At 41.8% G+C, this 12,130-nt stretch overlaps 3 protein-coding genes across 3 annotated transcripts; all 3 read left to right on the top strand.

Annotated features, from left to right (window-relative positions):
• Nucleotides 1–4,033: 4,033 nt before the first annotated feature.
• Nucleotides 4,034–4,439, top strand: EAF01_007210 (uncharacterized protein; the record flags this gene model as incomplete). The annotated part of the gene is made up of 3 exons (XM_038915465.1): nucleotides 4,034–4,124; nucleotides 4,326–4,366; nucleotides 4,437–4,439. 3 exons carry the CDS (start codon nucleotides 4,034–4,036, stop codon nucleotides 4,437–4,439), a joined length of 135 nt encoding a protein of 44 aa, XP_038769103.1.
• Nucleotides 4,440–4,946: 507 nt separating this feature from the next.
• Nucleotides 4,947–5,277, top strand: EAF01_007209 (uncharacterized protein; the record flags this gene model as incomplete). The annotated part of the gene is made up of 2 exons (XM_038915464.1): nucleotides 4,947–5,167; nucleotides 5,217–5,277. The coding sequence occupies 2 exons, from the start codon at nucleotides 4,947–4,949 to the stop codon at nucleotides 5,275–5,277; spliced, it is 282 nt and encodes a 93-aa protein (XP_038769102.1).
• A 4,966-nt stretch (nucleotides 5,278–10,243) lies between these two features.
• On the top strand, nucleotides 10,244–11,953 carry EAF01_007208 (uncharacterized protein; the record flags this gene model as incomplete). The annotated part of the gene is made up of 2 exons (XM_038915463.1): nucleotides 10,244–10,650; nucleotides 11,287–11,953. 2 exons carry the CDS (start codon nucleotides 10,244–10,246, stop codon nucleotides 11,951–11,953), a joined length of 1,074 nt encoding a protein of 357 aa, XP_038769101.1.
• Between the last annotated feature and the right edge of the window lie 177 nt (nucleotides 11,954–12,130).

The following is a 12,130-nucleotide window of genomic DNA, read 5'->3' as shown; positions in this document are numbered from 1 at the left end:
ACTGACGAGATAATTGAACGATGAATCGGATTTAGAAATCAGGAGGCTTCCTTCTGTTTCTTCTCCTTCACGTACGATTCATCCAGTCTTTGGCCAAGGTTGTACGTACGGGGTAATACCCAAAAGGAGTGTATGGGATTATATGTTGTGTATCCAGACCTTGTCTCAGACTGATGGTTCCGAGGCTACACAAAATGTGACTTTAGTTGCAAGCTTTCGCTTCCTCGTTTCCTCGCACCCAGTCCCTTTTCTTCGCCGATGATCTGATATGATGGATGGAAAAGATTATCTAGAAAGAAGATAATGTACCGAAAATTCCACGCAGTACGCAGGGCGGGATGGTTGTGTAGGTTCTTGAGTTACTTCAAAAGAATGTCGGGAAAGGTTGTGGAAGGATGTTGTGTACGATGTAATGTACGTATCGATGTCTGATCTGTTTGCTAGGAACGACGCTTGGTAAATAATTGATCCCAGATGGATAAATCGTATGTATGTATGTATGTATGTGGGAATTATTGCAGTGCAGTAGGTAGGCTTGGAAGAATCCGTAAGCATGGATTGGGTGAGCTTCGGCAACGTGCAGGATGATGATATGATATGCAGGTGGGTAGGCAGACCGGTAGGTACAGCAAATCAATGTCGTAACTCTTTCTTTTACTTCTTCTTCTTCTTCTTCTTCTTCTTCGTAGAATTTAATCTTGGATCTTTTTCGTCTTTTGATGGAAAGTTAAAACGTGGGATCTATTTTGGAGAATGGAAAACGGAAAAAAAGCGTGCGTATGTGCGTGTGTGGTTGTACAAGTAAACAGGGTGTTAATTTTTTCGTCGTCTCCGAAAGTCGTCTCGTGGTCGTTGTTAGGGAAAGCAAAGGGAAGGAATTCGCATGAGATGGAGCTTCGGATTTGCGTGGATGACGGGGTGGCAGAGAGTAATATGGGTGGATGTTATGAGCGAGTGGAGTTATATCTTCAACAGAATTAATGACCAGGCTGACGGGAATTTTTGTTGATTATGAGGGTTTTCTTGCGAAAATTAAAATATAATAATACTCTTGTGGATTTTCCAATACCGAGCCCAGTCCCAAGAAACCTTGCGAAAGGTTACTGGGATTATGCCTAGTCAAGTTTTGTTTTGTTTTTTGGTTTAGGGAGGGCCTGGCTTGGTATTTTATGGTTTGGTTTTTTATGTTATGTTATGTTATGTTATGTTAGCCTCTGTATGGACGATGGAGTTGCTTTCTTTTTTTAATAAAAAAAAGGCACGATTATTAGGAGAGTTTTTTTTTGGTGTTTTAGATGGGGCCGTTGAGATGGAATGGAGGGATGCGAGTTTCGTCTCGGGTTTGTTTCGTTCGTAGGGCGAGGCGGGGCGAGTGAGTGAGTGGAGGTTTTTCTTTTTTGGTGGGTGGATTCTTCCGATCAATCTTCTTCTTCTTTTTCTTCTGCCTATGCTTATACTCCTGTATGCTTCGTTTACTCCTGGAGGCTGGAGGTTGGAGACGTTGTTTTTGGATCTGTGCCTGTGCCTGTGCCTGGAACTGAAACTGGAACTGGAACCGGAGTGTTGGAGAGTTTGGCGAGATGGGGACGGGGTTCTAGATGAAAGGGTGGAGGGTTGGTTTGATGATTTGATTTGATTTGATGGAAGAAAATATTATTCAAATATTTAATATAATAAAATGATTTTTATCTTCAGAATGAATGGATGGATGGATGGATAGAACAATAGAACAATGGAGCGGTGACGTCTTTCTTCGAATTTCCTGGGGATCGCTTTGCAAAGGGAAGGATGGTGGGAGTAAATAAATGAATAAATGAATAAATGAATAAATGAATGTGTGTAATGGCAGTATACGATAGCAAATGACTGACGGAACGAATAAATGAATGTCGTTCTCCACAATATTCTTGAGTGTTTTTGTTTTGAGTTTGTGGTAGTGCCGTTGCTATGTATATGTGGTGTAAATATATCCGGGAGCTATACGGAGATTGTAATTGAAGATTGGAAATCGAAATCGAGGTACTCGACGGGGAGATGCGAGGGAGGAGGAATTCTCGAAGAGCAAGAAAGAAAGAAAGAAAGGAAGGAAGAAACTCGAGAGATCAGTTGGAAGACGATATAATGGTTTGGAAAAAGTAAGTATCGTTCCCTGTTGTTGATTTGGTTTCTTTTCCTTTTTCCTTTTTTGGAGCTTCTCTCACGCGTCAGTCGGTCAGTCGGTCAGTCAGTCGGAATCGCGTGTTTTTTTATCTCCTAGGGCAGAATGAGTAGGTGGGAGGATCGATGGATATGTATATTGGTATTGATATTGACGGTATGATATACCAAGAACCGGGATGCCAGGTATTGCGAGTAGAGAAGAAGAGCGAGAAAGGGGATTGGGTGAGGAAAGCAAGCAGATAAAAGAATCCGGATCCTAAATTAAGATAAAAGGAAAAGGTGGCCAAGAAACCCGGGCATGCGAGTTGCGTGATGGGAAGAAGCAAATGCTTTTTAATGCAAGTGCGAGTGCAAGTGCAAGTGCAAGTGTACGTGCAAAGTTTGTCTTGCTGGGCGGGATGGATGGGGCTGAGCGCTCGTAAACGTGCGGGCGGCGAGGATGGAGCTTGAATTTTGCTGCGGGGAGGGTATAGAGGATTGTGGGTTTTTGATGTTATGATGGTATTGTTGATGTTGGGGAGAGATTGGTGGGTGAGAGACCAATAGGGAGATTGGGTGTGTTTTGGGTGAGAGACCAATAGGGAGATTGGGTGTGTTTTGGGTGAGAAACCAATAGGGAGATTGGGTGTGTTTTGGGTGAGAGACCAATAGGGAGATTGGGTGTGTTTTGGGTGAGAGACCAATAGGGAGATCGGATGACGATGGCTGTTGGATTCGAGGCGTTGTGGTGGAAGGTAAATGTGTAAGGAGAGGGCTTGCTTGCTTGCTTGCTTGCTTGCTTGCTTGCTTGAGTGTTGTACAGCAGATGTCAGATATTGATCGTCTAATGCTTGAGGGTTCGGTGGTGAGAATCGTTTTCGAGCAGGCGTCTTTTTGTCAGAGGGAGGTGGAGGGGTAATTTATTTTCTGGAGATATGTGTGTGATTGTATCGAGTTGATGAAATTCCAATATTTGGTGTATCGGAATCTATCTGAAGTTCCAGAATTCCTGAGTGCCCCCGGATTGTATGGTGGGAAGAATGGTGGCTGATGGTGAGTCGTGATCTCAATTTAATATCAATATTATGTATGTCGTTCAATGCATGAAGCATACGATATGAGAATATCACTTCCGGATTCGAGAAGCAGATCAGATCAGATCAGATCAGCTTTGAGAAAGCACGAGAGGGAGGGGGAAAAGACGGTGGATGAGTTTTACATTCATTTTATCAATAATAGATATCAATCATAACTATCATCATCGTTCTGTTTTGAAGTTCATCTGTGTGTTTACAAAAATCTCTCGGTTTGTTTACTTTCCACCCGTCGACGAGGTCTGTGTGAATGCCGTAGACAGTAGTGTTCGTAGTAGTGGTTTCGTTTGTTATGATAGGCATTAGCTCTTTGGGATTCCTGCTCTCCTCCACTTTAAGCTTAGATGCATGGTAGCGGATAAGTGAGTTTGCTTGACAAGAGTAACTATGATCGCATGTCAGAGGGAACCATGATATAATTTCATTGTTATATGGCATAACTCATTATTTATGATGATTAATGCTGCGTTGAGATTCTCATTCTCTCCTCTTTATGCTTATTGAACTCTTCATGCGATGAACAACGAGAGATACAAAAGGAAAAGAACAGAACTATTCATCGTACATGCTAATGATAGCTATGCATTGATCTGTGCGGAGATCTAATTGGCGGTGCGCACCGGAAATGTTTACGATTGGCTCAATGATTTAAAGGAGGCTTTTGAAACACGAGAGAATTTCCTCTTTTTCTGTATGAGAGCCTTAGAATTAGGGGGTTCTATCAAGAAAAGAGGGCTACTTCGTATGCAAGGGCTGTTTTTGAAGGCTTGTATGGCTTCAAAGCATCTGTTCCTGCATCTATGCCGCTGCAGCTAGGTATTGAGGACAGAGCAGGGACGCAAACTAGAGAGCGTGGTTATCTCTTTTGGGACTTAGACGGAAAGTATAATGGTTAGTTGATGGGATGAATAACTACCGGCTAAGGAATGTACTCGAGTATTCGGCAATGATATTTGTTACGCTTCCGAAACAACGAAACGACGAAGCCAGCTGAGGATGAAGCACGGAAAAAGTTTGAAAGAAATTGAGAGAGTGCTCAGATGATCGATCGACACATATGAGAAATGCCCCGAGGGGTCTCTAACTCTGTAGTCACGAAAACATCTACGGATGGAAACCGTTCTAGCCTTTTGGTAAGTTGTAAGTTGTAACTATCTCAAGTCTCAACTCGCACAAACATCTAATCAGATTTTCTTCGATGAGTAACAAAGTCATAGTAGGAAAGCGAGTCGACGGTTCCATGGGACTGCTCCTGAGATCGTCATCGTGTTGTGTAAGTCTCACAGGAGCAGACTTCGCCGTTCAACTACAGATGGGATGAAAATCAATTAATTTTACATAAGTTATATTCTTCACTAAGACCAATCCACCAAAGTGTTGTAATACCCGTTTCTATCAACTTCCTCGATTGCTAATCATCAATGACAGGGAAAACTCTGTCTTCATCTGCAAGCAAAACCACCATATATATTTCTCCGACACACATACTTGGCACGGGCTCCAATGTTTCTAATTAAAATATCAAATATCTTCATCATACTTCCCATAATGCCAATCAATTGTTCTGGATTCGAATCTTTTCTGCACGAGAACCTTTGGATTTCATTGGTAACAAATCATTTGACAAGGGACTTCCCTACCTATAATTCTAGGCCGTTCATCTATTCATTCTTATTCACGTTTTTCAGCCTGAAGATGGGTAAAACAAACGTGATGTCCTGGTCAAAGGGTGGACTTTGTGGAGTCAAAGGTTCATCTCAATCCTTTCCTTCGAATCTTGTTTGCAGACGGGATTGGCAATATAATGCTAATGGTATTTATTGTATTCCTCGGACATCGGGATCAGATTTCTTTCAAATTTCTTCACCTCCTAGCCGACGATCTCCAACTTCCATCTATCGTCGACCGAAGATTCCGAATCTTTTTCAATATCTGTATGTGATGTGATGTGATGCAATAACTATAATATTAACTTACAGCCAGAGTGACATCGGCGACCCTTCCCGGTAAAGAACGTTACCTCGACCCGTCATTTCAGCCCTGAGACCCTTGATTCCATAGTGTTAGGCGGAATATATAAGTTACAGTTACCTTGAGGGATCGTTATATAATATAGTTAAAACATTCTATTAAGATTCTAACTATATAGTTTTCATGTAATTTATATTTTCTAAACCTTTATAATTTCTTCAAAATCCACTTAAAACCTTCTCAAATTTTCTTCAAGATCTCCACTTTATATTGAAGGTTATACTATAATGAGCTAATGATGATTATACTTTATATATAATTACAAATCGCCCAACACTGCCCTTGAAAGATCAAAGTCAAGGGCCCTGGACAAGTTATCCTGCTACCTGTATAGAGTAGTATTCCGTCTCTCAACGCACAGGAAACTCTGACATGTAACTCCGAATGCCCCGGGACAAAACCCATGCCAACCTTACCAGGCATCTGGCTCAAAAGAGACACAGAACAAGGCCTGGCGAGAAGAGTACTCACGCATTTCCATCCACACAATGGGATGTCATCAATCGATCGCGAATCGATATCTACCTAGGTAGGTAGATGGCACTCAAGAGTGAAAATCCCCGAGCCCTAAACACTCGCTCGGGTAACACTAAGGAGTGGAAATGACACGCTGAACATCAGTACCGGTGTATAAGGATTTTTAATTGGAGGTTGGAAAATCTTCGTGGTTGAAGGCGAGCACAGACTTCATCCTCGAATTTGAAACGACGACTAGGTAAGAAACTCAAAGGCCAAGGACTGAAGTCCCTTACTACTTCAAAGTTCGGACGGACAGAGAGGGAACTTGGGGTTACAATAAACATTCATGAAACGAAACGACTTTTCAATTTACAGCATCATCATACTTCTCTTGCGAGTATACCCATGAATATTGCTACTATTCATGCTCATGCTCTCACTCATGAGTCGTCACAACGGCCCGCCCCTTTTCCTTTTCTTTCCCTTTTGAAGGCGGTTAGATCCTTTACCCTTTATGCACTCCGTACAGAAAGTTGTATCCGTACCGTGCGTTGTGGATTTCCTTTTTTTCCCATCGCTATCGTTGTCGTTTCTTCGGTCTCTGCGTTTCTAGAATTCCTTCCGATAACCCGTTTGCGAAACTACCTTTCAGTGATTAGGTGCTATTTTTACTTTCTCTTGGATGTGATAGGTCTGCATGATATTGCGAGAGACGTGGAAAATCGCATGACTCTGGCTTTTTTTCTTTTTGTTCTTTTATTGGGCAGATTTTGACGGGCTAAGCTGAGGGCTGAGAGCTGAAGTTTTAACAATCGATTCGCGTATAGGGGTCTATTCGTAGGAGAAGAAACAGGCTGGATTTGACCACTCAAATCTTGATTTGAATTAATTGATGAATAATCAATTACAAAAGAATTATGTAAATTCAACAGAACTAGAGGAAGTATCAGCCTTTTATTTTTTCAATGATATCTAAAAGCATTATTCCATATTTAGGGAAGAAGACCAATCGAGTTTTCAAAGATGTTATATTGACACCGCCTCTTTTTTCTCCGATGGATAGGGGGTCTAGGTACCTCTGACTATGTACACGTGATCATGAATTTCCTCTTTCTCCTATCAGTCGTACGTTGGATATCTTGGATTAGGGCTCTCACATTCAGAAAACTGTAGTGCAGATATAAGGAAGATATCTCTCGTGGCTGACCCTTTCCTTCGGAGGGTTCCAAAACTAATAATCACGTGATATTGACAAGAATGTACAGGGGAAACCCACAATGTCCCTTGGCACACAAACCCCATCTGCAAAAACCTCGCGCACAATGACTTCCTCGCAGACTCACTCTAAAACACGCCCAGTGACGCCTCAATCCTTTGAGTATACAAAAGACTGCTCGTCAGCACGATGAGTGTCTGCTTCTCGGAATCTTGGATTCTTGGATACCTTTTGAAGAGTTCCTGGAGCTTTTTAACGCCATGCTTTGTGTGCTTGCAGTGTGCATGTGGTTAGTCAGCACGGTGTGGAAATAGATACTCCTTCTATTTCTGCATGCTTTGAGCACTCTTTTCTTCTTCTTCTGAAAAATCTGGTTGGGGTCTTTGGTGTGTTGAGCCGGATTGTTCTTCCTGTCATAAAGCTGTGCTGGGCTTAGTCTCAGAGGTTGGAAGGACACTGTGAGGGTAGGTAGTCGGGCGGTGTTGAACAGCTCCCTAGTTATTCGCGCTGGAGGAATAACCTGACTTCCGATTGATGAGATCTTTTATCAAATTCTGTGCACGTTATCTTTCCACAATTCTTAATTATCCTTTGAATCTTCAGCATCTTGCATATGCAACAGCATTGGCATGCGTCCTTGCAAGAGCTTCCATATCTAATGCAGTCATGTCCACTTGTATCTGCGCCATCCGTTGATTCTGCGGCGAAGAACAATTGCACTTCGAAGGTAATTCTCTTTCAGATTATTTCGAAGCTTTTAAAAATCATTACTGAACCTACCCTGTAGATCAGGGCGCGTTTCGAATTATGCTACTTGTGGTGGCGTAGAGATTGTGTCTCCGAAAAGTATTTTTGGGGTCACTGATCCGAAATTATCAGTCATTCTTGTTGTGGTCTCATGTTTGCGTTTTTGATGTGTTGGTGACGTATCTCTTAATATCTCTGCTTCCAATGTTAATGTATCGACTGGCAACTCGAGGGGGTTTCAATTGTGGAATAGTCAAGGAAGTGACTTATAAACAAAATTCTATTCAATTCTGAGGGATCAAGTTTTTCATTCTAGAAGTTAGTGACTTTCGATGAGATCTTTCATATGCTATAGGATCAGATAAATGTCACAAAGATTGCTGTGTTGTGAAGAAGGCATTATTTAATAATGTATTCAGCCCTAATGATTGACATACGATGCACGGTTCTCCGTATATTCTACAATCAAACGACAGGTCCCTGTTTTGATCGGTTCCCAGTCAAATCTCTTTCAGATTGAAGAGAAGAAGCCGAAGCGAGAATCGAAGTTCGACATCTAAAGCTTGTTGGATTGAAAAAGAGTGAAGATATCCAAAGTTATCTCAGATGCTCTGTTCATCTTCATCATCATGGTTCATACTCCGCTACTTGAAACCTCATATCATGATATGAAGAGAATGTTACAGTAGATTGGGAGCGCCAGACTTTGGGAAGTGTCGTCCATACTGAACCTATCCCAACCTTGTTCACATACGCTACATACGAAGACATCTCATCTCGAATATTTTACACCATCTTCATACAATACCCCCGTGACTATGTCTTAAGCTCAACAAACACATTCCTTCTGTCTTACGTGTGGATTAAACAGCTCCGCCAACCACACCCGGCGATGCCAGTGGCGCGATGACGAAGGAAATGTATGCAATATATTGCTACACCGCTTTAGCTATGTAGTCCAGTATATAACATATGAACATCCTGTGAAGAATATCTGAATACTAACGAGAGGTTTAGGACTCTGCTTACTTGGTGGGAGCGACCTGCGCTATGAGACCGTTAGACGTGGTGCAAAAGTTTGAGAGCAATTGCATTGGATGCAATAGACGACCGAGCCAATTGGGCATTGTAGCTTGGTACAAAATCGCATATAAACATCTTGTAAAGGGGATGTGAATGTTAAAATTTAAGTTATCAAAGCACTATGTGAAAGCAAGTATGCGCACGAGACGCTAGCAGCACACGGTTTGAGGGCAGTGGGGAGTGGGGAACGGGGGGTTCAGTCTGAATGGGAGCTTGTACACGTTTGTTTGTTTGTTCTGAAATGGATAGGACAATTGGCAAGGTATTTTTCAATTGATGGTTCAGACGGTGTTTCCACAGGGTGTACGGTTTCACGTTTATTGCGAGCATTGGTGTGGTGTGGATTTGTGTAATTAGTGCAATGAACAAGCTCCTGGGTTTTGAAGAATCTCATGGATTGCACGAATTGCTTTGTTTCTCTTTCACTGCAGTAATTTGTGTTGTTGGATATACGTTAATCGGGAGTTTAGCAGTCATCAATTTTACGTTCAACATCCGCGCCTGAAGGTTTCCTTGTGTGCCTATCTAGGATTAGTAGAGTCAATCGTTTCTTCCTTGTTTGCATAGTCCCGTAACTGCACATTATCCCAAGTATCAGTAATCGTGTCACATTCTTATAGAAACAACAAAACAGAAGCGGATTCTTTCCGGCAAAGCAGATCCCAAGTTACCTGCTAGTTCAATTTCGCGATCAAAGGACAGTCACGTCTAGTCGATTGTAGGTGATAGAAGAACTAGGTAATCTCGGCAAAATTGACAGTCATCGGGTTGGTTCTGTATTACCTTTGTCTGGCCGTGTCCATTCAAAACTGCATTTATCATTCACAAAGGAAACCACTAGATCAATATGTGATTCAATTGATTCATTCGAATGTTAATCAATGTGATCTCGATGTCAATCTCGATCTCGATCCACAATCTCCATTAGTTAAAATATGGTTTGTGTTATGAAGGGATCCGTCTTTCATCGAGACGCATATTTTGCATCGAACATCCTTTGTAAATTCGATACCGGCTTCGAACCGTACAACCTTTCATTGTTAAGGTCCTTGAGCTAGATGATATACCTCAAAACAGCCTGAATGGCGTGCTCTATTTTTTTATACTCTCCGTTGAAATTTTCCCATTTCTCGTGTTATACTGTTATCAAACTCGCTATTCGTACAGTTGTGGGAGTGTTTGCTTTGATAGAGTGATGGTTCTGTATTCGTGTTAGGCTTCTTACTTTGAGTTCTTTCAGGGAATGTTTATATAAACCTTTGCGATTTTCATAATTTCTTCTATCCTACTATCACCCACTTAAAGTTTCCCAGACGTGGTATACACATCTGTAATTTATCATCTACCTTTTTATCAATCAAACATGACAACAGAAGGCTCCTTGGAAGAAGAGTGCCCCTAGTTGGAAAGCCAATGGTACCCTCCACTCAACAAAATCAAACGGTTCTTTTATGATTGTCACAAACTCAACAGCATGTACACATTGGAAGAGAACGAAGTCAAATGGCGCATTCAAAATGGTAGATGGCCAATGAATCAGAGTTTAAAAGAAATAGATGACGATCCGAACGCCTGGCTAATCTGCAATCTCATCTTGCGGCGGAGCCAAGGCCGATCTCCGTCTGCAGATTGGTACGATGAAAAAGACGATTCTAGCTATCATATTACGGACGCTCCTATGCCTCCGCCCAAGGCTACTTATCACAAACGCTCAACGAGACGTTTCCGGGCCGGGGGTGACATTCCGCTGGTAGGAATTCTAGATGCACGTACCTGGATGAACAATTCGGCGACATGGAGCATTGGGTATAGCGGCGTTTTGAAAATGGGCTTTATTCATTTACAACATGATCTCACACATCAATCCGTAACGCTGAACTGGTTGAAGGGAAAACTTTCGCCTGAGCAGGCTGAGAGATTGAAAATCCCAAGGAGCATACGCTATGAGGTGCAGATGAAGCGTCATATTTAGGCTACGCAACGGGTACCCGCGGGGCGGATAATGGCCTCGACAGATAATCTGCGGATAATCCGTCTACAAAGCAGATAATTCAGAATTTAAACAGATAATCTATAAAGTAGGTACAAATTACCCGCGGATATCCATCTACTTATATATTATATAATTATTTATAATCTTTTATAATCTTTTATAATATTAATATAATTTTATAATTAATATAAAAATTAATATAAATCTAAACTTGGATTACTTTTAGACTAAAAAATAATCTGAAAATAGCTTTATATTTTAAGCGAAAAAAGTAGAGATTCTTCAGTTTTTTCAAAGAATCTATATATTTATAAATTATTTATACAAAATAAATGATTTTAAAACTTTGATAAATAATCCATAGAGCAGGTAGAACTTCTAACAGATAATCTATGGAGCAGATTATCCGCAGATAATCCACGGGTACAGATAATTTGTGCGTAGCTTAGTCATATTTCATTTGAAACTCAATTATATGGCTTGAACTTTCAACAAGCATGGCCGATACTTTCGCCACAACAAAGGGAGAATGTCATAACGGCTGTGAAAGATTCTTGTTTTGAATTGTCGAAAATAAAAGGGGATAAGATTGAGAGCGTTGAAGGAAAAGGCATTATGGATCTGGTTTTGCCGACGTCTTACGAGCTTGGGGTAAGTCCCTACGACCCAGCAGGCATGCTAGCTAGCTGGGAAAGGACAGCATTAGCACCTGGGTTATCGGAGTTCTGTTTCGCGCATAACAGCTTGTGGCCTCATCATATTATTCTCATGGACTATCCCAATGGAGGCTATTCGGATTTACGAGTTCCAACCATTGGGCTTACAAGTTGGTCGTTGGCGGGATTTGTACCGAAAGTGTGGGTTCGTACGAAATTTGTTGTGGATCAGATGTACGATCTGTCGCCAGTTCAAATGCTGGATGTAAAATTGCACTCGGGTGTTAGGGCAGATGAATTACACAAGTATAAGTGGAGCGCCTTTAGAGGGCTGGGAAGAGCGCCATATAATATGCCAGAGATCAGGGCTCTTTACTGGAGAGCTAATCCTATGGCCGCCCAAATCAGGGGAACGGACTTTATTGATGGGAGGAGTGCTCTCATGAGCTACGGAGGCGAGGATGCTGAAGCTTACCTTGCACAGGAGGAGGAAGAGGAACGGGAGCGGAGGCGGAATAGGCCCGGAGAAAGATGAGAGGAGGCTGATAGGCCTGCAGGATGGCTCGAATCTGCGTCTGACCGCTATCCGTGCTCACAAGGGACAATTGCTGAGGTTAGATTTCGATTTCACCGAATCTGATTATTTTATATATCCTCTCCTGTGTCGATCTGTTTTTAGTCTTGCGATGTATTCAGTATATGTCACACAATC

Source organism: Botrytis porri, assembly GCF_014898465.1.
Source record: "Botrytis porri strain MUCL 3234 chromosome Unknown BPOR_009, whole genome shotgun sequence".
In the NCBI taxonomy this organism is placed as follows: domain Eukaryota; kingdom Fungi; phylum Ascomycota; class Leotiomycetes; order Helotiales; family Sclerotiniaceae; genus Botrytis; species Botrytis porri.
The sequence above is the reverse complement of the archived record's forward strand: the minus strand, read 5'-3'. Positions and strand labels throughout refer to the sequence as shown.